Here is a 25210-nt window from a genome sequence, read left to right on the forward strand (position 1 = left end):
TCTTTATAAAAAACTGATTTGCTTGTAAAATTTCAATAAATATTGTGAGAAATAGTGATATTTTTTTTTTGTTCAGAGCCCAGAGAGTAGGAAAATTCCAAAAAAGGGGGGTTAAATACTCTGTGAAGGAGATGATTTTTTTCTTTTACTACAAGCCATGAAGGCCCTACCTATGGTTAAAGTGTCTTTGTTCCTCTCTTTTACAAGGCATTGACACTCCTGAGTCACAAATTCATGTACGACAGAACAGAATTATACAAAAATGCCATTAAAAAAAAAAATAGCCCGGCCTGTGTGACTCAGTTGGTTGAACTGTACCATGTACCAGGAGGTCGCCGGTTCTATACCTGGTCAGGGACAGAACATGCCGGGGTTGCGGACTGGGTCCCCAGTAGGGGATGTGCAGGAGACAGCCGATTGATGTATCTGTCTGTCTGCCTGTCTCTCTCCCCGTTCCCTCTCTGAAATCAATAAAAACATATATTTTTTAAAAAAATAGAACAATGTTATATAGAAAATAAAACTTTGTTAACAAGGAATACTCTAAACTTCTAAGTTACAAACTCACAAAGGCTAGGAAAAGGGATGGTACAATGAAATACACTTTCCAGAAAACTCACAGGCTTTTAAATTGTTCTTGGGTTAAAGTGTTGCTTGCAAAACGAGGAAAAGTATTATCTAGCATTATTATTTAATAATTACCTACTAGTATTATTAAAACAATGTTTCGATAAGAGGGTGTCTATTTTCTCCTGTTACAAATGAGGTCAAGAACTATTTGACATCATTTAATAACATTTTAGTTGTGATTCCTTATCTATAAGTTCAGAATTCAAGTTCAAGAAAAAAGTCAGTTTCTCCCATTTGTTAATTATCCCTGCAAAATATGTGTTCTTAGTGATATTCTCTCATCAATCTAGTCTTTTTAATATATTTTTCCCCCCTCTCTCATTGTTAAGAAACAGCTTTGAATTCCTGTTAGGTATTATTGCATTTTACCACTTCCTTTAGAAATAGTAGCAATTTGCAAAGAAGAAGAAACAATTGAAGAAAATAGAACTATACATTGAGACCATTTTTCTATTAATAAACATCAACTACCCAATTATCCTTTGTGGCAACACTGTATATATGAATGTAAATCACCAACTTGAAAGAAGTTATATCTTCCTATGCTAACTCCAGCTGGAAAATGTGAAAATACATCTTTACTATGAAACTTTAAAAAGTGAAATACAAACTATTTCCAACTATTTTTTTTTAACCAAAAGTTCAGTCCTTTTAAAAAAGAAAATCCCTGTTACCTTTCCCTTTTCCCTTCTAGAGAATTTTCAGACTTCCACAGAAACTCAATTTCTGACATCTGTGCTCCTACCAGAAGGGGGCACTGTTGAGTTAATGACAAGATCACTTTGCAATATGATTGAGAATGCAGTGCTGGGAAAAAAAAGTTTTATAAAAATGCAGACAACCTCAAGAGATGTAAATATTGCTCTGGGGTCTTACGAAAAAAATCATAAAACATCTACTTCAAGTGAGTCCTGATGTTTGGTTAACATTTTGTATCCAAATTACCCACAGGCATGCAGGTTAAGACATCCCCTAAACTTTGTGTATATGATATAGAAGGCCACCTCTCGATTCCCAAATAGTGCAGCCTCTTTCCCTGCACCAGAGTTAGCTCCATGCCATGTCATCTATCTGTTGACTGAATTCTACTACTATGTTATGAATGACAGTAAGGAAAAAATGTTGTTGTTAATTCTAACCTGATATTTTTCCACTGATTTTTAGAGGGAGTAGAAGGGAGAGATGGGGAGAGAAAGGGGGAGAGAGAGAAACATCGATGTGAGAGAGACACATCAATTTGTTGCCTCCCGCAGGTGCCCTTACCAGGGCTGAGATCAAACCTGCAACCCAGGTATGTGCCCTTGACTGGGAATTGAGCCCTGGACCCTTTGGTGCGCAGGCTGATGCTCTAACCACTGAGCAACACTGACCAGGGCCGGAACAATTATTTTTAAAGAAAGCACAAAAGCAAAATTTTTAAAAAACTGGGTAACTTCCTGAGTTCTAAGAGCCCCAGTCTCAATCAAATGAGAAGCATGCTCATACAGGTCATTGACAAAAAGCTCTACAATTAAAGTGTGCACCAAGTGAGGGATTTCCTTTCGCTACTGAGGAAGTGATACATGCAGCAAGACTTCCAATTATAGTTAGATCTTTGACAGACATTTTAATTTTGAAACAGCAATGGAGCAAATCTCATTCAATTCAAATCTGTGAAGGGCTTTCATACAGTGGATAATATGTGTAATGCACCTCGTATCATGTTGGCATGTAGTCAGCAGGACATAAATGTTTGAAATTAAGATGGGGGGAAAATGTAATACACCTCTACTTCTTTCCCCTTCTTGGCACCCATTTGGTAATCCAGTATGGCATCTCTCCACACCCCAACCGAGGGAACAAAATAGAGAAAAAAGAAGAGATGGCCTTAGCAGAGAAGGAATTTCTGCAGCCTTTTATATTTCTTTTCAAATAAATAAATGCCAAATGGATATGCTTTCCTCCCCAACAAAGCAGTAAACAAATAAACAAATGAGAAGGGGATTAACAATAAAATAAATAAAACACAAGTATGTTTGGCCACAAAAACGGGTACTTCAAGTTGCAGAATCTACTCTGAATTTTATGAAAGGATAGTGAGCTTTATTTAATTGGAATGATTTATGTGTGGAATAGATCAAAAGTAGGCGGCCAAATTAAATGACCTCTAAAAATCTGTGATGTTTATGATTATATAATGAAAGCCTGTTTTCGATCCATACTTAAAAACCCATTATATAGCAAATAATCAGGATGCCTAAATAATAGCTAAATAAACAGTAAAATCACATACTTCACCCCATTATTTTCACAATGAAGAAAACCAGTATGAATGAACAGAGAATGGGCGGACGTACAGACAGAAAGACGGACGCTCCAAATGCCCTAAAATCTAAAGTTCTTCTAAAAGCTAATGAAAGTATTTCTATTTCACATAAAAAATCTGAAAATAAAAATTGCCATTAGCATTCAGTGATAAAAATTCAATGCAATTAAAGATGATTCTTAAAAAGAAGCATGGATGAATGAGGGCACATGGTCATTAGCTGCCTCCCCCTCCCACTCCGAGGAACTTCAGCTTGCTCTGGGAACGTGTGTGTGACGTATGCATGTGTATGCCTCTGTATATAAAGAGAGAGGGTGCTGCTTACCTCTGTGTCTCTGAATCTATCTTCATAATCCAATCTGTCCTTCTCTACAGCCGTCAGTTTTAACTTCAAGTTAGATATCTCAGCCATCAGATCCAACTTCTGAGTTTCTAAGGATGTCCTACTCAGAAGCTCCTATTAGAATTTAAGAGATACATTCAAAAGTTGTTTTACTATAAACAGCCACGTTTGGATGTGCCTCACTTATGACTGCAAAGCAGTAACTATCAAATAGAGGATGTGATGAAGATTAATTACTAAATAGATAAAATTTAGTTCATCTTCACTGAGCAGAACTAAACAGGCGTCTGCTTATTGGGGAGACATGTTATGTAGAGACACACATATATAAACCCTATATAGTGTTAAGCCTGATGGTAACACTAATGATGATGATGATGTTGCGTTTGCCAGGCACGGTTCTGACATGAATTTAGCGGTTGAAGTTTCAAAACAACCTTATGAGGTAGAAACTCACAAGGATAACTCATGAATTATCCTCATGCAACATATGAGGAAGCTGAGGAGCAGAGAGGTTAAGAATTTGCCAAAAGTCACACAGCACAGCAGGGACTCAAACCTAAGCAGTCTTGCTCCAGTGTGAACTCTGTCCATTATATTATAGGTCCTCTCATATATGAGCACCATGTGTGTGTATGTGTGTGTACAAGTTTTTTCCCTAATAAAGGTCATATACGGTATTTATCTTTTTTCTTAATCATATAAATATGCTCATGGTTGGGAGTTAGAAAATCATATGAAAGCATAAAGAAGAAAACTAAAATTACCTGTAATCCTATTAATATGTTATTTCAGATTCTAATTATATGAGCACTTTTTACTGTTATACATGTTTTGAGTCCCTGTTACTCTAGGTTTTTACTTAAAATATGCCAGCCTAAGTGAATCACAAAATTTACTGCTCCATCAGAGCAAACACGATATATAAATGGAACACCTCAAATAGTTCAGCAGGAAAATTCCACCTGGGGCCAGCTTCGCACATACCTGCTGCAGCATTTCCTCTGTGGCGTTCAGCTTCTCTCTGTGCTCCTCAAGACAAAACTCCAAATCTCGAATCTTCTCTCCCTGAGCCTCTACCTGGTCTGTCAACACACTTACCTGCATTTAGAACAAAATACTGCGATGGATTAGGAAGAATTTGGGTCCCACTGCAAACTTCATTTTTCTAAATAGAAAACTGGAATGTTGTCACCACTCATTTGGGCATAAAGTGATCAAAACTCTAAGAATTAATAGGACAGCAGCCTTTTACACTCCTGTGTGTGTGGTGCTTGTGATCTGAAGACTCCAATTTTTAAGAAAGTTAGGGCTGATTGGGGATGTGCGATGCTTTATAGGTTAAAACCATTTCAACCATTTATGAGAGGGAGCATGTACACAGATTATCTTTTTGAGGGGTTGGGGTGAGGTGAAGGTAGAAGGCATTATTAGAGATTAAGAGAGAAAATGGAGTTAACTTTTGGAGGAGCAGTTATCAAGGACTATTCAAGTGTGATACTTCATGAGGAATAAAGGAAAGAACCCAGAGAATTCAAATTCCATGTGATCTTTCATGATCACATTATCCACACACGTGTTCAAAGCCAGGGTATAACTCAAAGGTCCATGAGGAGCTGCTGGGTTAGTCCTTCATCCTCGGTGCTTACTGCGAATCTGAGTTTCCCCCACAAAGATCACCAGCCTAGTAAACGTACTTCATTTAGCTCAAAATATCAAAGTAAAAATATCTGCCAAGCATTTAGAACGACATGGATGGACTTAGAGGGCATTATGCTAAATGAGTTAAGTCAGACAGAGAAAGACAAATACCATGTGATTTCACTTATGTGTGGAATCGAAAAAACAAAACAAGCAAACGAAACAGAAACAAACCCATAGGTACAGAGAACAAACTGACGGTTGCCACAGGGGAGGAGGGTGAGGGGACGAGTGAAAAGGCAAAGTGGATTAGGAGGTACAATTTTCCATTTATAAAACAAATAAATCACGGGGATGTAGTGTACAGCATAAGGAATACAGTCAGTAATATGGTAATAACACGGCACGGTGACAGATGGTCACTGGGCGTCACGGTGATCACTTCATAAGGCACATAAACACTGCATCATTACACTGTACACCTGAAACTAATGTAATATTGTATGTCAACTATACTTTACTAAAACATACATATAAATAAATAATGGGGGGGGGATAACATTCTGAAGGAGAAAACTCAAATTTAGCCTACAAATAGGACTTCCCCACTTACTAGGTTTTGTTTGGTCCATGGTATCATTATTCAAACTGAAACATTAAGTATATATGTATTCAGATTCAGAAGTACTTATTCAGATTTAAGAGTCTATATTATAAAAATATATGAGTCTATATTATGAATACATATATTTAGTATAAAATCAGAATTTCTGCTACATATTAAAAAAATCAGATCAGATGATAGATCGGGAAATCAAGTCAGATGACATTGTACCTGTCAACAGCCTGGCCCCTGATGAGCGAGGCTGATTAACGGCTGCTCCCCCAGACTGGGGATGCATACCCTCGTTCTGCCATAGTCCCCACCACTCCCTATTGCACACAGCCAGCCTGTTGCACTTACGGCGACTAGCAGTCTGGCTCCGGTAAGCACCTGAATTTGCCGCCCCAATTTAAAATGTAGGTATGTCTTTGTAAGCATGCCATGAAGAAAGAACAGCATTTAAAAATCACTTGCCTGAAGAACGAGCGATTCTTTATCATTTTCTAACCGCGCCAGCCTTTCTTGATACACATCTCCGTTGCCGGGTAGGTGTCCATTTGTCTGAAAGAGGAAGTAGTGTGGGTAAGCCTGGCCCTCTTTAAGATCGAACCGCTGTGGGTAAGTAAAAATCTGTACCTGTTTTTAATCCAAGGAACCTGAATTGAACTTAGCACAGCTGTGACTGACTGCCATTAATAGAAAATACAAGAATGCAACTTGGTTCATTTACCTCAAAATAGGTAAGATAGGGACGTTAGGCATGTTTTCACCAAACCAAACAACTTCTCATCCAGCAGAAAATACTAACCTAAAAGGAACAGTGGCTACTGACATTCACTGACGGTAGGTACACACCGGGGGCACAAGAACTTTTTTGCAAGTGTGCAGTTGGGCACAAAAGCACTATTTTCCCTCCAAATGCCCAATGCCACTCATTCTGAGTGGAGACAGTGGGAATGACCTGGGATGCCCTTTTGTTCCTCCCCAAGTCCCAAATCCAGGACTACAAATCCCTCCCTTTAAATGGGAGACAACAGGGGCAACTTACCCCGCAGGCTTCTTCCTGCTGCCCAAGTCTCCAGATCATAGGACAAATCTCCGCTTCCCCTTTGAAGCCTTTCTCCCTCCCCCAAAAGCTTAAACTCTCCGTAAGTGAGGGCTTCCCCTGGCAGCCCTGACTAGCCATGCTCGTTGGAGATTTATCACTTTACGTCCTGAATTCACTAACTTCTTGTGAGCTCGTTTGTTCATATAACGCTGAGCAAGCGCCCAGGCAGAGCCTACAAGCTGGTGTCATCTTGTGCCTCCACAGCCTCTGGCCCAGGGCTCTGCTTAGACTAGTGCTCACTCTTTCTTCCCCTCCCTACAAGCCCCTTCCAGCCACTGTTTATCAGATTTGGGCATACTTCTGCATGGTATAAATGCTAAAGGAAGTATAGATTAGGAAAGCAAGTGAGGGTTTTTTCTCAGTTGTCTTACATGCAAGAGATGAAGGAGACACATGAAAAGGCTTACAGGGAGCAGATAACACAAAAGTGTCATTTTGAAATATAGTAGTATATGCGATATGTCCCTTGCTATCTCATTATTTAAATAGTTCAGCCATATAATATGTAATCACAATAGGATTTCCTGATTCCTCATTCAAATACAACAGAAATAAAAGCCAGTGGAGTCCAAAATGGTTAGATGAAGCCATCCAGAGTTCAATAAAAAAAAAAGCAAATAACCACCTCTGATTTAGAATCAGAGTAAATATAAACTGTACATCCTTACTGCCCAGGACATATCTGATGTGACATCTATTATTTTTCCAGAATTAACTGGTATTAATGCGGTTTCCAGTATAAATTCTGGAAATAACAAAAATTATGTGTTGAAGAAAAAAAAAATAACACAGAAAGGAGCTTTAACAAAAAAGAAAATTCAGGGTGTTTCTTCTAAAAACTGTGCACACTGGATGATATATTTCCCATGAGGCCACAAAAAAAATCAGGAGCTAATTCAGTAAGCGTGCAATGTATATTTGAACGGATGAAATTTTTAACATCAGCATCTTGACCACATACCTGCACCACTACCACAGCATAACCCTGTTCACGATGTAAACTGGAGTGCCCAGCATTAAATTACGAGTATTACAAGGAGCCTAGCAGAGTGGCCTGGGCAACTTCCATCCCTGGGGACTACCATGAAATGAAATTTATGTAACTTCTGAGGACAGTTTTTTGGAAAAAAGCCAGGATGTATAATGCATGTTCTCAATCTAAGCAAGTGCTGAGACTGGCCCTCCACAGCTTTAAATTCCTCATTTTAATTAAGGATATTAGCAGGCACCTGCTTTTCAATCCCCACACAAGCAACGTTTTATAAACAAATACATTTCATTAAGTAGGGAAAAAAGCCTTCTGCTCAGTGAGGATACAAAGCAAAAGTTGTCTTTCTTCTGCCTAAAGGAAATTAGAGCAAGATTTGAAGTGTTTCCATAGCAAGTACTAGATGAAGCTGCTGCATATGATATGGAAATATGTTTCCAAACCAGTTCTACAAAATCATCCTAAAATCACCCTAAAATTGGCTCACAAGGAGAATGTTCATGTTCCTCAACACCATTAGTGCTCACGTTTGTCAACAATATTAATAAATAACATTTACAAGTTGCTCATAATGCTCAGGAGGATTTTAATTTTTAAAAAAAACACCAAAAATCACTATAGGAACATAAAACCAAAGTTAAGAGCTACCACTGGAGTAGTTACGTACTTTTAAAGCACTGTGGTGACTTATTCAAGTAGGTCAAGGTCTATTCTATTCACACCCTTATTTATATTTCTGCCAATTTCGTTACCTTTGCTTACAAATGTTGGAGAGACGTAAACTCCTCCAGGCAAATAGCCTGCCACCTCTGTTCTTTTTCCAGCTCCTGCGCTCCACCTAGCAGGCCCCTCCGGGCACAAGGCGCTCCCTCACAGCCAGGCCATGCTCCTTCTGCGTGGACTGTGCCCCCCGCCCGCTCTTCCTCCTTCCTTCAGGTCCACCGCAGTCCAGTCGGGGCCTGCCGTGAGCAGCCTTCCTTGGAGTACATGCTCACTCCCAGGCCAGTTACAGCATCCGATGAACCTCCATTACCGCAGGCATCAGACTGAATGGACTAGGTGAGAGTCAGCTACACGCGGGGTCTCTCTCTTCCAATACACTTTTTTAAAGAAGTGCCTATGTGTTTAATAACCCAGGTCAATGTTCTAAGCGGTTTACAGCACCTCTGACTCTGGGTCAGTCTTGCAAACAGCCCACTTATTTTTCCATCCTAAATTTCAAATGCAGTTCAAAAGAGGAAATAAGATGCTAGGGCAATAAGGATGCCTCTTCGGCAAGCTCTCTGTTGATTCTAAAATCTCATCATCTCCACTAAAACCATCACCACAAAAAACAAAAAACAAAAAACCAAAGGGGAAATAAATCTCACACATGCTTCACTACACTCCAAAAGCCCAAACATGACCCTCTCCTAGAAAAGACGTCAGTTTATTCAATGTCATCAGATAGAGCATCAAAGACTGAAACTCAGATAAGCCTGAATTTATTCCGTACTTTCCAAGTCAAGAGTGCAGATGTGGTAGAAATCAGACTATGGCTTTTATTTCTGGGTTTGTTTTTCTGAGTTTAAATTTTCCCAGTGTTTTCCAGAGACAGACAGCACCTTCTTAACTAAACAGCCAGCTGGAGCAAAAAACAAGTGCTCTGGAGTGAGAAAAATCACAGCAGTAGGCCAGCCCCTAAGACTCACCACTCCAAAAAAGTAACTACATCTGAAATGCTGGCAAGAGAAGCAAATGACAAGTTCTTTCATCAGCCAGTCTCATTAGAAATAACTTGAGCCTTGACTGGTGTGCCTCGGTTGGTTAGGTATCATCCTGTGCACCGAAAGGTCACTGGTTTGACTCCCGGTCAGGGCACATGCCCGGGTTGCAGTCTCGATCCCTGGTAGGGGGCGTGCAGGAGGCAGCTGATCGATGTTTTGCTCTCACATCGATGTTTCACTTTCTCCCCCTCTCCCTTCCTCTCTCTCTAAAAATCAATTTTAAAATCTTAAAAAAATAATACCTTGAGAGAGCTTCCCTTGGAAAATTTGGGTATCTGTTGCCCAAAATATCAATTGCTAAGATACAGTGGCTATCCTGTTACACAGCTAACACAGGCACGAACAGCACCTCTCTTGTGCATCCACGGCCAGCGCGTGCAGGGTGAGTTACACAGGCTGAGTTAGACAGATTTCCTTAGTGTTTCCTAAAAGGTTCTTTTAGACACCTTGAATGGGGAAGCTGGGCTTTAACTCCTTCTTGCCTCTTTTCACCCACATCACCAAGCTCCCCAAAGCTTCTGCACCAGGGAGAGGGGTACATGTTGAGACGACGTTATCCTGGCCACAGGCATACTCCAAAGTCCCCGAGTTACAGAAGGATAGAGAACAGAAGGTCCCTAGAAGCTAAAGCCCAACTTCTGTTGTAGGTGCATACCATGTTCATTCATTCACCCATTATCCACTCATTTATTCAATATTTATTGACAGGATGCAGATCTAGCAAAGTAATCTCTCTTTTACTTTGGGGAGGGTAACGCGAGATCCCCAAAACAATGTCCCTACTCTTCTTGCCACTTATTCTTTCTTAACTCACTTTCATGAAAGAACATAGACATCTCTTTCTATTGAATACAAACAAATACCAGTAGCTTGGGATTTCACTGAAAGTGTACCTTTCACCTAACACTGCACTGGCCTCTCTCGATTGAGAATTCTGCTGACTCCTGGGCCCATTTCTTTTCCTGTGTCTGTGGACACTTTTCATAGATGTTTACCAGAAGCCAAAGGAGAAAACAGCTTCAACTTTAGCCAGGATGCCTCCACGGGATGCTGCATAACCCAGATGACTGTGGCCACATATGGAATACAATCTTGAGATGTACTTTGTTTGCCAAGGCTTGGAAAAATGTTCCCTGGAGGCACACATGAGAAGAGAAGCTGGCCAGAGAGCAGCGGGGATCGGAGGATGGTGGGACTGGAATGGATTTTGTGTGGCTGAGAGTCAGGGACAGGGGAGAGCATGTCCCATGTCTGAACTCTATATTATGAGTATTTTTATTTTTACAAAACCTTTTTTAAAAGGCACACTTTGAATAAAACGTATTTTCTAACGTAGAAATAAGAAATTAATCATTGTGGTGATTTAACAGGTCAAGCCAGCCAAGAACACTTTATTTCCCCCATTTATACTCTACTTATCTCATGGGTTATGATGCCTGATCTGGAGGTATTACCATCAGCATTTTCACTCACTCTTGTTGAAAGTTGTATTTTTGTAATTTCTGCTGATTCTGAAACTGCCAAATAATCAGACACTTTGGGGATTTCATGACCTGATCAAGGTCATGAACCTCTCAACTTCATCTACTGAAAAAAAGCATTAGGGCAACTCAAGTTAGATCTAAAGTAAGCAAAAACCACCTGCTTGGCTCAAACAAACATATTTTTCTATTTGCCCTCTCAGACTAGGAGTTTGCTAAAGCATTGTTAATATTTGTGTTAAATTTTTGAATCTTAAAAAAATATTTATTCTTTCCTAGAAGGCTACAGCTATAGGCAACCTGTTAACACAAATTCATTCTTGTTGATTTAAAATCCCTTCACTATGACAGGCAACTAGTGTTACTATGGTCTTTTTTTTTACCCAGCTTCTGATCCTAAGAAACCATTAAATGGGCCTGCATTCTACAGGAAACCAAGGGATCTCCCTGGCCAGGTAAAATGATAATTAGAACTGCAAATACCCAGTTGCACTAATGAGAACATTAGTATCAGTCTTAAGTAATGGACTCTCAAGTTTATCATCATTAAACATGAATGAAATCTTAATTATGTAACTAGTATCGTTAATAAGTTTTTCTAAAATATTACAGAAGCTCTTCACAGTCTGAAAAATGTCTGTACTCGTGTTTTAAAAAGGTGAACTATGTATGAATAATTTATAACCTAACTCCAAGGCAAAATTCTCTGATTCTTTATATTTACATTCCAGTTAGAGAGAGAGAAAACAAATGATACAAACATGGCAAATCTATAGTACATAAGAAAGTGGTAAATGCTAAGAAAAAATAAAGCAGGGAGATGTAATAAAAAGAATGAATATGCAAGATTTTAGATAGGGTGGCCAGGGAAGGCCTCACCGAGGGCACAAATTTTAAGTAAGTATCAGAGACTATGAGAAAACTAACCATAAAGAAATTGGAGAAAGAGCTTTCCAGGCAGAGTGAATAGCCAGTGCAAAGGCCCTGAGGCCAGTTTGCCCAGCACGGCTGAGAATCAGTGAGGCTATTTGAGAATCAGTGAGGAAGCCGATGTGCCTAGAATGAAGTGAAAAAGGGGAAGTATAATGAGACATGAGGTCAAAAAATAATGAGGAGCGACTCCTATAAGGCTTTGTAATCCAGAGTTAGCATCTGGCTTTTACTCTGAGTGACTACCATTGAGAAGTTTCTGAAAAAGGAGTGAAAGATGTGATCTGATTTATATTCAGATAACATCACCATCATTTTTACTCTTCAGGAAGACATTAACAGAACAGACTGAGCACATGTTAACGAAAATATTTTTGGACATGATTTTGTTTTGGACACTTATTTTTGGACACAAGTTAAAACTTCAGCTACAGGTACCCTTAAGCTATGGCTGCCACTGACACCCTCTGGACGTGAGCTAGGAATAGTTTCTTCCATCAACAGTAAATTCCTTTCCCATTATGTTATAAATTATCAGAAAAAAATATGGAGTAATGAAGTGGTGAGACAGGAAGTAGAAATAGCCTAGGGAATATGCTAGGAAACATCTAATTTTAGAGCATGAAGCAATTCCCTAAAGAAATCAGAAAACCTGGATACTTCAATCTCTACAGAAGAAACTTGCAGAGCAAATATAAAGTATAATAATAAGGCATCATGTATTACAAAAAAATAAAATACCTCCAACTGTCAAGTTTGTGTAGCTGCACCACCACTAAAATACGATCAGAAATGGGGAGGTATGTTGGCTGGGAACATAAGCACACTCAGCATGGGACTGCCTGGGAACACTAGTATTTGTGTCACATCATGTGAACATGTTTTAGCTGCAGGATATAGTATTAAGGTTCCCAAAGCAAACAGCTCCCTTTCTACCACAGATACAAACATAGATCTTGATTCTTTCAATGTTCATTAGCTTTTATACAAACACAGTTAACTCATAAGCTCATTAATGTATATCCCTGAAAACTGAGTATCCTTTAAATACTTACAAAATAACACCTTCCCCATCTTTTCCCTTGAATATGTGTTTCTGATATTCTTTAGATTTTATGTGTTTGACACATACTAAAACCATGGTATTTACCATTGTGTTCGGGACAAGGGCAGATCGGCCATGTCATCAATTTTTGAGAAGGATGTCTAGAAAGAGGCTTCACTGTTCAGTGAATTTGAGTACCACTTAAAGCCCACTACACAGCTTAACTTGCACACTGGAATTGAAGTGACCACCACAAACCACTAGATGGCACTTCCTATCAAAGACTGCTACACACCTCTTGCTTTCTGAATGCCCAGTCACCTTACGGCCTGTTTAGAATTGCCATTGGGTCCTTTCGCAGTGAACTGCCCAATAGTACTGAGAGAGCATCTACTATGTGCAAGGTCCTTTCTCTTACAGGATGTTCAAAGCCACAGTAGGTCATTCGGTCACAATCTAAAAGCTAGCTCACTTTTATAAGAATAGTCCCGTGACTTGCTGGGCCCCTTAGGAAATGTACACAAATAGCACTTTGTAAAAATAATCCTTAGAGTCAAAAGGGAATTGGGATCTCTTTAGGGCAGACTTGTTGCCCTATAATTTTTTTTCTTGTTCTAATTGGCTCTTCTATGTCCTAAACGTTAGAATATGCAACAAAAGATTCACAGCGTGGGAGCCGTAACACAAAGAGACCTACCATTTGACTCTGAAGCCACTCGATGAGCGTTTCTGCTGTTGAATCCGGGATCTGACATCTCAGGCCTTCCTTCTCATCCGTTTCCATCATCTCTAACAGTCCACGCAGGTCTTCCACAAGGTGCAGAGCTCGAAAGCTTCCCATGAACGGGGAGGTGGGAGACTGGCAATCAAAAATCCCATTGGAATATTCTAGGGCCTTAGAACCTAGGTTTAAAAAAAACAAAACAGAAAAGGCAACAGGATTTATATTAGGTAATACACCAAAGCTGAAGGTGGCAAGCAAGTCCAGTCACAGGGTGGGTAGGGCCAGTGCATGAAGGGATTGAGCAAAAAAGAAAAAAAAGAAAAGAAAAAAACCCTCATGGACATGAACAACAGTGTGGTGATTGCCGGGGGGGGGGGAGAATAAGGGGGAGGAGGGTATGGGGGGATAAATGGTGATGGACAGAGACTTGACTTGGGGTGGTAAACACACAATACAGTGTTCAGATAATATGTTGTAGAGTTATGCATCTGAAACCTGTATAATTTTGTTAACCAGTGTCACCCCAATAAATTCAATAAAAAGAGGAAAAAAAGAAACAGGGAAAAGATAATTTGATCATGTAAATTCTCCAAGGCATAGCTGTTTGGTGTAAAAATAAAAACCATATAACTGATGGTTAATATCAGTGGTCAAATACCTAACAGGAGGCTGCCAACCATGTGGTACAGTAAGAGTATGGTGGACTTTGGTGTAAAATGTGCTAACCTCAGAGACACAGGGGTCAAGAAGGTAGTGGATCAGATTGGGTGGAGTCATGTATTACAAAAAACACAAATTTTAGGAACCACAGTCTTTAACTGTCCTATAAATAAGCTATACGTTGAGGTGGAGATTGCACAGCATAATTTCAAAGGTAAGGGGCTAGCTCCCAACTAACCTGCCAGAATTTAATCTCAGAAGAAGTGCAATGAATTACCTGTGTACATCTGTTTATGAAGATAGTTTAAGATACCTCTGGGACAACATCAAGCATAAAAACATTTGCATCATAAGTGTCTCAGGAGGAGGAGGGAGAGAGCAAAGGATTAAGAGCCTATTTGAAAAAAATGACTGAAAACTTCCCTTACTTAATGACGAGAATAGACATACAGGTCAATGTAGTGCAGAGAGTCCCAAACAAGACGAATGCAAAGAGGCACATTCCAAGACACATCATAGTTAAAATGGCGAAGGTCAAAGACAAAGACAGAATCTTAAAAGCGGCAAAGGAAAGACAGTTAGTTACCTACAAGGGAACCCCCATAAAACTATGAGGAAATTTCTTAACAAAAACCTTGCGCCCGGCTGGGCGTGGCCCAGCGGTTGAGTGTCGACCTAGGATCCAGGTGATCGGGGTTCGATTCCCGGTCAGGGCACATGCCCAGACTGTGGGCTCGATCAATGACTCTCTCATCATTGATGTTTCTATCTCTCTCTACCTCTCCTTTCCTCTCTCTGAAATCAATAAAGGTATATTTAAAAAAACAAAACAAAACCTTGCAGGCCAGAAGGAGTTGACTCAAAATATTCAAAGTAATGAAAAGCAAGGAACTACAACCAGATTACTCTACCCAGCAAAAAATTGAAGGAGAGCCTGGCCGGGCATGGCTCAGCGGTTGAGTATCGACCTAGGATCCAGGCGATCGGTAAGGGCACATGCCCGGGTTGCGGGCTAGCTGATCAATGACTCTTTCATCATTGATGTTTCTATCTCTCTCTCTCCCTTCCCTTTCCTCTCTGAAATCAATAAAGATATATTTTAAATAAATAAAAAGAAATAAAATTGAAGGAGAGATAAAGAGATTGCCAGACAAGAAAAAGCTAAAGGAGTTCATCACCACCAAACCAGTGTTACATGAAATGTTAAAGGGTCTTCTTTAAAAAGAAGAAGAAAAAGATAAAAAATATGAATAATAAAGTGGCAATAAATACACATCTATCAATGACTGACTCTAAAAAACCAAAATTAATGAATAAGCAGAACAGAAACAGACTCACAGATACAGAGAACATTTTCATGTTTGCCAGATGGGAGGGGGTTGAGGGACTGGGTGAAAAAGGTGACGGGGTTAAGAAATACAAATTTGTAGTTAGAGAATAGTCATGGGGATGTAAAATAAAGCATAGGGAATATAGTCAATCATATTCTAATAACTACGTATGAAGTCAGATGGGTACAAGATTTATCGGGATGATCACTTGGTGAGTTATGAAATGTCTACTCACTGGGGTGTACACCTAAAACTAATATTATAATCTATATGTCAACTGTAATTGATTAAAAATTTTAAAAAACAAACAATTTTATAGTATTAAGTACATCCTATGCAATATTGGGAACAAATATACTAACAAGGTATTTGTTGTTTTCCTGAGATTCAAATGTTTTAAAAAAGAAAGAAACAAAAAAAATCACATATAAACAACCTAACCTTATACCTGAAGGAGTTAGAAAAACAAAACAAACAAAGCCTAAAGTAAATAGAAGGAAGGAAATAATAAAAATCAGAGTGAAAATAAACAAAATAGAGTCTTAAAAAAATACAAAAGATTAATGAAGCCAAGAGCTGGTTCTTTGAAAAGGTAAACAAGGTTGATAAACCTTTAAAAATACTCATAAATAAAAGAGAGAAGACCCAAATAAATTAAAGCAGACACAAAAGAGAAGTGACAACTGACACCACAGAAATACAAAAGATTATAAGAATATCCTACAAACAATTATATGACAAGAAATTAAACAATCTGGAAAAAATGGATAAATTCCTAGAAACAAACAATATTACAAAACTAGATCAAGAAGAAACAGAAAATCCAAACAGACTTATTACTACTAACAAAATCAAATCAGGTAATCAAAAAACTTCCAACAAATGAAAGTCCTGGACTAGACGGCTTCAAAGGTAAATTTTACCAAACATTCAAAAAAGAATTAACATCTATCCTTCTCAAACTACTCCTAAAATTTCAAGTATAGGGAAGGTTCCCAAGCTCATTTTACAAGGCCACTATTACCCTGATTCCAAAATCAGACAAAGACACACACACACACACACACAACTATAGGCCAATAGTCTTGGTAACATAGATTCAAAAATTCTCAACAAAATATTAGCAAACTGAATTCAGCAATACATAAAAAAGACCATACACCATAATCAAGTGGGATTTATTCCTGGGATGCAAGGTTGGTTTTCTATCTGCAAATCAATTAGTGTGATTACCACATAAACAAAATGAAGGATAAAAATCGCATGATCGTATCAATAGATGCCGAAAAGCATAGGACAAAATCCAGCATCGATTATTACAAAAACCTTCAGCAAAGCAGTAATAGAGGGAACATGCCTACACATGACAAAGGCCACATATAACAAACTCACAGCTAACATCATACTCAATGGGGAAAAGCTAAAAGCATTTTCCTTACGATTAGGAATAAGACAAGGTTGTCCACTTTCTCCACTTTTATTCAACAGAGTATTGGAAATCCTAGCCAAAGTAATCAAGTAAGAAAAAGAAATAAAAGGCATCCACATTAGAAAGAAAGAAGTAAAACTGTCATTATCTGCACATGACACAATACTATAGAGAGAGATCCCTAAAGAATCTACCAATAAAACTAGAACTGGTAAATTCAGTAAAGCAGCAGGATACAAAATGAATACTCAGAAATGAGTTGCATTTTTATACAGCAATAATGAACTATCAGAAAGAGAAATTAAGAAAACAATTCCACTTACAATTGCATAAATACTTAGGAAAAAATTTAACCAAGGAGGTAAAAGACCTATACTAGGAAAATTGTAAGACACTGAAGAGGAAAATTTAAGAAGATATAAATAAATGGAATCATATATCATGCTCATCATTAAAAATGTCTATAATGCACAAAGCAATGTATAGATTCAATACAATCCCTATCAAAATACTAGTGGCATTTTTCACAGAACATGAACAAATAATTGTAAAATTTATATGGAACCATAAAAGACCCCAAATAGCTACAGAAAGAATAAAGTTGGAGGTATTATGCTACCTCCAACTACATCAAATTATACTACAAGGCCATAGTAATCAAGACAGCATTGTACTGGTATAAAAACAGACATATAAATCAACGAAACAGAATAGAAAGCCAGGATAAATCCACATCAAATGGTCAATTAATATATGACAAGGAAGCAAGAATATACAACACAGTAAAGATGGTCTATTCGGTAAATGTTGTCGGAAAAATAGACAGATACATAAAAAAAAGTAAAACTAGACCATCTTCTTATACCATATACAAGAATAAACTCAAAATAGATTAAGGACTTAAGTGTAAGACCAGAAACATAAAACTCCTAGAAGAAAACATAGGCAGTAAACTCTCTGACATTACTCTTAGTAATATTTTCTCTGATATATCTTCTTGGGTAAGGGAAACAAAAGAAAAATAAACATACATATGATCAAGAGACATATGAAAAAATGCTCAAAGTCACTAATCATCAGAGAGATGCAAATTAAAATGACAATGAGGTATCATGTCACACCTGTCAGAATGGCTACCATCAACAAAGAAACGAATGTCAAGTGCTGGCGAGGGTGTGGAGAAAAGGGAACCCCAGGACACTGCTGGTGGGAATGCAGACTGGTACAGCCACTATGGAAAACTGTATGGAGTTTCCTCAAAAAATTAAATATTGAGCCCAGCCGGCTTGGCTCAGCAATTAAGCATCAACCTATGATCCAGGAGATTGTGTGGTTCGATTCCTGGTCAAGGCACATGCCTCAGTTGCAGCTCAATACCCAGTAGGGGGCAGGCAGGAAGCAGCTGATCAATAACTCTCTCATCATTGATGTTTCTATCTCTCTCTCCCCCTCTCCCTCCCTCTCTCTAAAATCAATAAAGACATATTTTTTTAAAAATTAAATATGGAGCTGCCATTTCACCTAGTGATCCCACCTCTAGGAATATATCCTAAGAATCCTGAAACACCAATCAGAAAGAACTTATGCACCCCTATGTTCATAGTAGCACAATTTACAAAAGCTAAGGTCTGGAAACAGCCCAAGTGCCCATCAGTAGATGAGTGGATAAAAAAGCTGTGGGGCATTTATGCTGTGGAATACTATGCAGCTGTAAAAAAGGATATCTTACCCTTTGAGACAGCATGGAGGGATCTGGAGAGTATTATGCTAAGTGAAATAAGCTAGTCAGAGAAAGACAAGTATCACATGATCTCACTCATATGTGGAGCTTAAAGATAAAAATAAACTGATGAACAAAAAAGATCCAGAGACACAGAAGCATGGAACAGATTGAAGAATCTCAAACGGAAGACAGGGGCAGGTGGGAAAAGATTAACCAAAGAATTTACATGCATATATGCATAACCCATGGACACAGACAATAGTGTGGTGAAGGTCTGGGGCAGGGGGCAGGTGCAGGGTGGAGGGGGTCAATGGGGAATAAAAGGGGACATCTGTAATACTTTCAACAATAAAGATAAATTAAAGAATAAATAAATAAATAAATAAACAAATGGGACTTCACAACAAAGATAACAAATAACAAAATGAAAAGAAAACCTACTGAATGGAAGAAGGTATTTGCCAATGATACATCCAATAAGGGGTTTATACCCAAAACGTATAAAGAACTCATACATCTTAACACCAAAAACCCCAAACTATCCAATTAAAAAATGGGCAGAGGTCTGAATAGACACTTCTCCAAAGAGAACACATAGATGACCAATAGACATATGAAATGATGCTCAATGTCACTAATCAAAGAAATGCAAATTAAAGCCACAATGAAATATCACCTCACCCCTGTCAGAATGGCTATCATCTATAAATCAACAAAGAACAAATGTTGGTGAGGAAGTGAAGAAAAGGGAACCCTCCCACACTGTTGGTGGGATTGAAATTGGTGCAGCCAATATGGAAAACAGTTTGGAATTTCCTCAAAAAAATAAAAAATAGAGCTACCTTATGATCCAGCAATTACAATTCTTGATATATATCTGAAAAATCCAAAACACTAATTCAGTTCAACACTAATACCCCTATGTTCATTGCAGCGGTATTTACAATAGCCAAGACATGCAAGCAACCCAAGTGCCCATCAACAGATGACTGGATAACGAAGATGTGATACATATATACAATGGACTATTACTTGGCCATAAAAAATGAAGTCTTACCATTTATGACAACATGGATAGACTTAGAGGGTAATACGCTAAGTGAAATAAGTCAGTCAGAGAAAGTCAAGTACCATATGATTTCACTTATATGTGGAGTCTAATGAACAAAATAATTAACAAACAAAACAGAAACAGACTCACACATACACAGAACAGACTGGCAGCTGTCACAGCAGAGGTGGGTTGTGGGGCTGGGTGAAAAAGAGGAAGGGACTAAGTACACATTGGTAGTTGCCAAATAGTCAAGGGGATGTAAAGTATAGCATAGGGAATATAGTCAATGAGATTATAATAACTATGTATGGTGCCAGGTGGCTACTAGAATTATTGGGGATCACTTCATAAAGTATATATTTGTCTAAACACTATGCTGTATACCTGAAACTAATATAAAATAATATTGAACGTGAACTGTAATTGAAAATTTAAAAATAAAAATAAAAATTCTGGAAGAAAACGGAAAAGAGAGTCAAGGATGAAACCATAGGGAACCTAAAGGCATTGGAGAGAGCCAATAAATGAAAATAAGAACGTGGAAAGGTAATAAAATGGTTGTGATGAAAAAGCCAAGACAGTAGAATAAATGGCAGGATTCCATATTTTAGAGGATGCATATTACCTGCTATAATACCATCCATCTGCTCCAGCGCCGCAGCCAACATGTCACTTGCATCACTCATCATTTTGTTATTTGTCAAGGGCAAATTCCGACCTAGGTCTGAAAAAATAATGATGTTATCATTACATCCTTTAAATGATGCATGCTTCCTGGCAGGTTTGATAATTCAACCTCAAATGATAACTCCACCTAGCAGGCAAATATGAAGAATTTCTGAAGTAGTAAAGCTGAATTAACTGGACCATTTAACAAGCTGCGGCAAATTGTCACTATACTGCAAGACCACATGATATACCTGTGTCAGTTAATAAAACAAGTGAGGTTCAGTTCTTACACTCAAGTTGTTTAAAACCCAGTAGAATGCTTTCTGTGCTGCACTCTGTTGAGCTCTAGGTCTCCGTGAAGAGTATCAGGGATGGCTGTGGAAACTTGCTCAGGGCCCTGAGGAATGCTGGGTAGACAAGACCTCTCTCCCTCCCTGTTCCAGCCCCACCCAATCTCTACCCTCTTAATTTTGCTCCTTTTTTTCTGTATAAGGATTACCATAAGACCTGTCTAAGAAAATGGTTCTCATTGTATATATATATATGTATATATATATACACACACACTAAACACACACAAATCTGCCATTTTCTAAAATATGTTTTTATTGATTTCACAGAGAGGAAGGGAAAGGGAGAGATAGAAACATCAATGATGAGAGAATCATTAATCGGCTGCCTCCTGCACAGCCCCTATTGGAGGCTGAGCCTGAAACCCGAGCATGTGCCCTGACCGGGAATCGAACTGCAATCCTCTAGATCATAGGTCAGTGCTCAACCACTGAGCCATGCCGGCCAGGCTACTGCTATTTTTTAAGATAACAATAGCTACCATTTATTGAGTGCCTATAGTGGTCCCTATACAATTACATAAATTATCCATAATCCTTAATCATGACAACTCTATTAAATGAATAAATTCACCTCCATTTTATAAATGAAATCAAAGACGTTTGTTGACTTTTACAAGGAAACATGCCAAGTAAATATAGCAAAGGCCAGTTTTTAACCTTGGTCTGATTTCCACTACAATATTGGATTTGCTTATCTGATTCTATCTGAAAGACAGGTTTATGCCGAAACTGTCACAGTCTACTCACTCTTTTACGTATTTAAAAAAATAGACTGAAATTAGCCTTGTAAGAAATTTGGTCATAGCACATAAAAGTCAAATCATGTGGTTTTCAATATTAATTAACGTATTTCAGGTACCAGACTAAGTACCCATACAAACACTCTCCACAGGCCTAACTAAGGCTCTTGCTACTTTGCAGATGCTGTGATGTAACAAATACCTGGGAATTAAAGGGTATGCTGTTCAACAGAAACCTTTGCCCTTTGTCTCCAAGCAGCCAGATCTCACTTACCATTTTATGTTTCTACAAACATATTTACAGTTCTGATAAAGAGCTTGTTGGGTTAGTTCTTTATGTACATTCATTTTAATAATATGCCATTTAATCAATGTGAAATATTACTTTGATTTTATAGTTTTATAGATGTCATCTAAGAATTTCCCAGAACTTCACTCACTTCAGAAGGTATAAAATACCAATGCCATGTTATGTGGAAATACTACATCACAAAAATACCCAAGGTATGCATTTATAGTTACCCAGAAATCAGGGGGTTAACCAGCAAGGTTATGAGCCTAGGTAGCTCTCAAAAATTTACTTGCACATTTAGCTACTTCAGAGAGGTAGGGCACAGATTTAATAATTACATTTCAGGCTGGAAGACTTAAAACGTGAAAACTGAGAACATAAAGGATTAAGCCGAACAGCCTTCAGTCCTTTACTTTCATATAATTAAGTGGCTTGCATTCCCTTTCATTTTAAAAGTTGCACTTCAAAGCTCTCTAGATACCATGAGACATATATAAAGGGACACATGTCAGGCTCAGCTATAAACATGGGAAATGCTAATAAAATAAAGTAATGCTCACAGTGAAAAAAACTCTCCCTGCCTCAACAAATTAGAAAAACAAATATTCATCTTTGTTAGCAACTATATTTCATGTAGAGCACAGACACTTCCAAGTATCACAGGTAGTTATCTACTTTTCTGTTCTGTTCAGAGCCTTTCAAATGCTATGGCAGGGAGGCATGAGAATCTAGGCCATGCTTTTCAAAGTAGTGGAGAACCAATTTTTAAAAATATTTCCAATTCTTTAGAGACCAACCCTTTGTTTAATATCATAAAACTATGATGACAATATTTCACTGTTAAAAAAGCTTATAAATGTTTACTCTTGATCTCTAAACTTATCACATAACACCCTACATGTAACAGTAAGGAGAGGACAGACAATACACACAATAAATATGTATATAATATGGAAAAGGTGGTAGGTGCTAAGGGCTAAAAATGGAACAGGATAAGGGGGTCAGGGGTTTGGAGGGGTTTGCAAATTAAATAGGGTGGTCAAGGAGAATGACAGATTCACAGGTCAAAGATCTCTTTAATAAATTAAAAGTAGTCAAGGTACAGGTGGTCAAGTTCGGTGGTTTCCAAATATAGATTCCTACAAATCAATAAAAAATGGAAGGGGTGACAGCATTAACAGACCTATAACATTTTTATCAATGAAAATACTAAGAGATGCTTAATGTATTAAGAAATTTAAGACAGTGTGATACCATTTTATATTTCATCAGTTGGCAAAAGAAATTTAACACTGTCAAGTATTGGAAAGGATGTCGATGTTTCTCTCTCCCTCTCCCCTCCACGCTCTCTCAATTAAATAAATAAAAATAAGAATGACAAAATGGGAATTCCACTTCTGATAATGGTGGAATCGATTTTATTGGACAAACTGTCCCACAAACAGCAATACAAAACACTGGATAAATAAAAACAATTCTTAAGAAATTAGACAGCCACCAAAAGCAGGTAGAAACCAGAGGCAATTCGGCTCTTGAGTAAACAGAACCATATGAGTGAGACTCACAGTTACATATCTTTTCACCTGTGGGTACTTCTCAGTCCAGGTGATACAGAGTGGCTACTTCTCATGAAGAAAATCATAACCTTATTGGGTCAAAGGATAGAAGGGGATAAAGTTCTTACATTATATACAAAGATGTTTAATACTAATTCATGGCAGACTGTGGTAAGTTAAGAATACATAATGTGATTCATTAAAATTATTAAATAAAGAGATATACGTAAAAAGCCAATTAGATCAATAAAATAGAACACTAATAAAGTCCTCAACTGAGCCCTGGCTAGTGTGACTCAGTTGGTTGGCGCATTGTCCCATATACCAAAGGGATTCAGGTTTGACTCCCGGTTGGGGCACATGCCTGGGTTGTGGGCTCTGACCCCAGCTGGGGAGAGTGTGGGAGACAACTGATTGATGTTTCTCTCACATTGATGCTTCTCTCTCTCTCTCCCTGCCCCCTGGTCCTCACTCTAAAATCAGTAAACATATCCTCAGGTGCGGATTAAAAAAACAAACCCTCAACTGATTCAACAGAAGGCAATAAAAATGGAACAGTGGATTGATGGGAGAAACAGAAATCAAATGGCAATATGGTAGATTTAAACTCAACCATAGCCCTGGCCAGATGGCTCAGTTGGTTGGAGCATCGTCCAGGGCACCAAAAGGTTGTGAGTTCAATTCCCGGATAGGGCACATACCTAGGTTGCGGGTTCAGTCCAGGTCAGGGTGCATACAGGAGGCAACAGAACTGATGTTTCACTCTCTCTCTCTCCCCTTTCCTCTCTCTCTAAAAGAAATACATAAAAACATATCCTTGGGTGAGAATTAAAAAATAAATAAAAAATAAACTCAATCATATATCCATACAATAGAACATTTTTCAGCCAAAATTAATGAACCTTAATGCAAATTATGGACTTTGTTTGATAATGATGTGTCAATGTTGGTTTGTTGATTGTAACAATCTGGTATCACACTGTACCATACTGGCATGGGATGTGTGGGATTATGGGGGAGGCTGTGGTTGAGGAGAAGGGGTATGTGGGAACTCTGCACTTTTCATTCAGTTTTGCTGTGAACCTAAAATTGCTCTAAAGAAAGTGGAGGGAAAAAGTACTGACACATCAACGTGGATAAAACTTGAAAATATTAAGTGAAAGAAGCCAGTTACAAAAGACTATATTATATGATACCATTTACAAGAAATATCCAGAACATGGAACTCTATAGAGACAGAAAACAAATTACTGGTTTCCTGGGGCTTGGTGTGGGGACGAGGGTTGGGGGAAATAAGTGGGTGATAGCTAAAGCATACAGGATTACTTTTTAGGGTGGTGAAAATGTTCTATAATTGACAGTGGTGATGGTTGCACATATTTGTGAATATAATAAAAACCACTGAATTGTACACTTTAAATGGGTGAATTGTATGGTATATGAGCTATATCTCAATTACGCTGTTAAGAAAAAGACAGAAAACTCAATCATATAAATAATTACATTAAATATAAATCAAATAAACACTATTAAAAATCAGACTGGTTAAAAAAAACCAAAAAAACAGACAGACCTAACTATATGCTGTTAATACAGAAATATAAAGTGAGCGCTGGCTGGTGTGGCTCAATTGGTTGGAATCTTTTCTCATACACTGAAAGGTGGCAGGTTCGATTCCTGGTCAGGGCATATAACCAGCTTGCAGGTTCAATCTCTAGTTGGGGCACAAAAGGAAGGCAACTGATTGATGTTTCTCTCTCACATTGATGTTTTTCTCTCTCTCCTTCTCCCCACCCCTTCCTCTCTCTAAAATCAATAAAAAAAGAATCATCATCCTC

The 25210-nt window shown here is 38.2% G+C and overlaps 1 protein-coding gene across 13 annotated transcripts in view; it reads right to left on the bottom strand.

The window, feature by feature from the left end:
• PPFIBP1 (PPFIA binding protein 1) overlaps nt 1-25210 on the bottom strand; it is a 158386-nt gene that overhangs the window by 35486 nt on the left and 97690 nt on the right. For all 13 annotated transcript variants that reach the window (XM_081124752.1, XM_081124756.1, XM_081124754.1 and 10 more), the window contains 5 exons: nt 20388-20486; nt 13539-13744; nt 5998-6084; nt 4266-4379; nt 3261-3392 (listed from right to left, as the gene is read on the bottom strand). In XM_081124752.1, coding sequence (XP_080980878.1) covers nt 3261-3392; nt 4266-4379; nt 5998-6084; nt 13539-13744; nt 20388-20451 — 603 coding nt within the window. In that variant the 5' untranslated portion in view covers nt 20452-20486. The remainder of the gene's footprint in view (nt 1-3260; nt 3393-4265; nt 4380-5997; nt 6085-13538; nt 13745-20387; nt 20487-25210) is intronic.

This window comes from Miniopterus schreibersii (genome assembly GCF_964146895.1).
Source record: "Miniopterus schreibersii genome assembly, chromosome: 2".
Taxonomy (NCBI): Eukaryota; Metazoa; Chordata; class Mammalia; order Chiroptera; family Miniopteridae; genus Miniopterus; species Miniopterus schreibersii.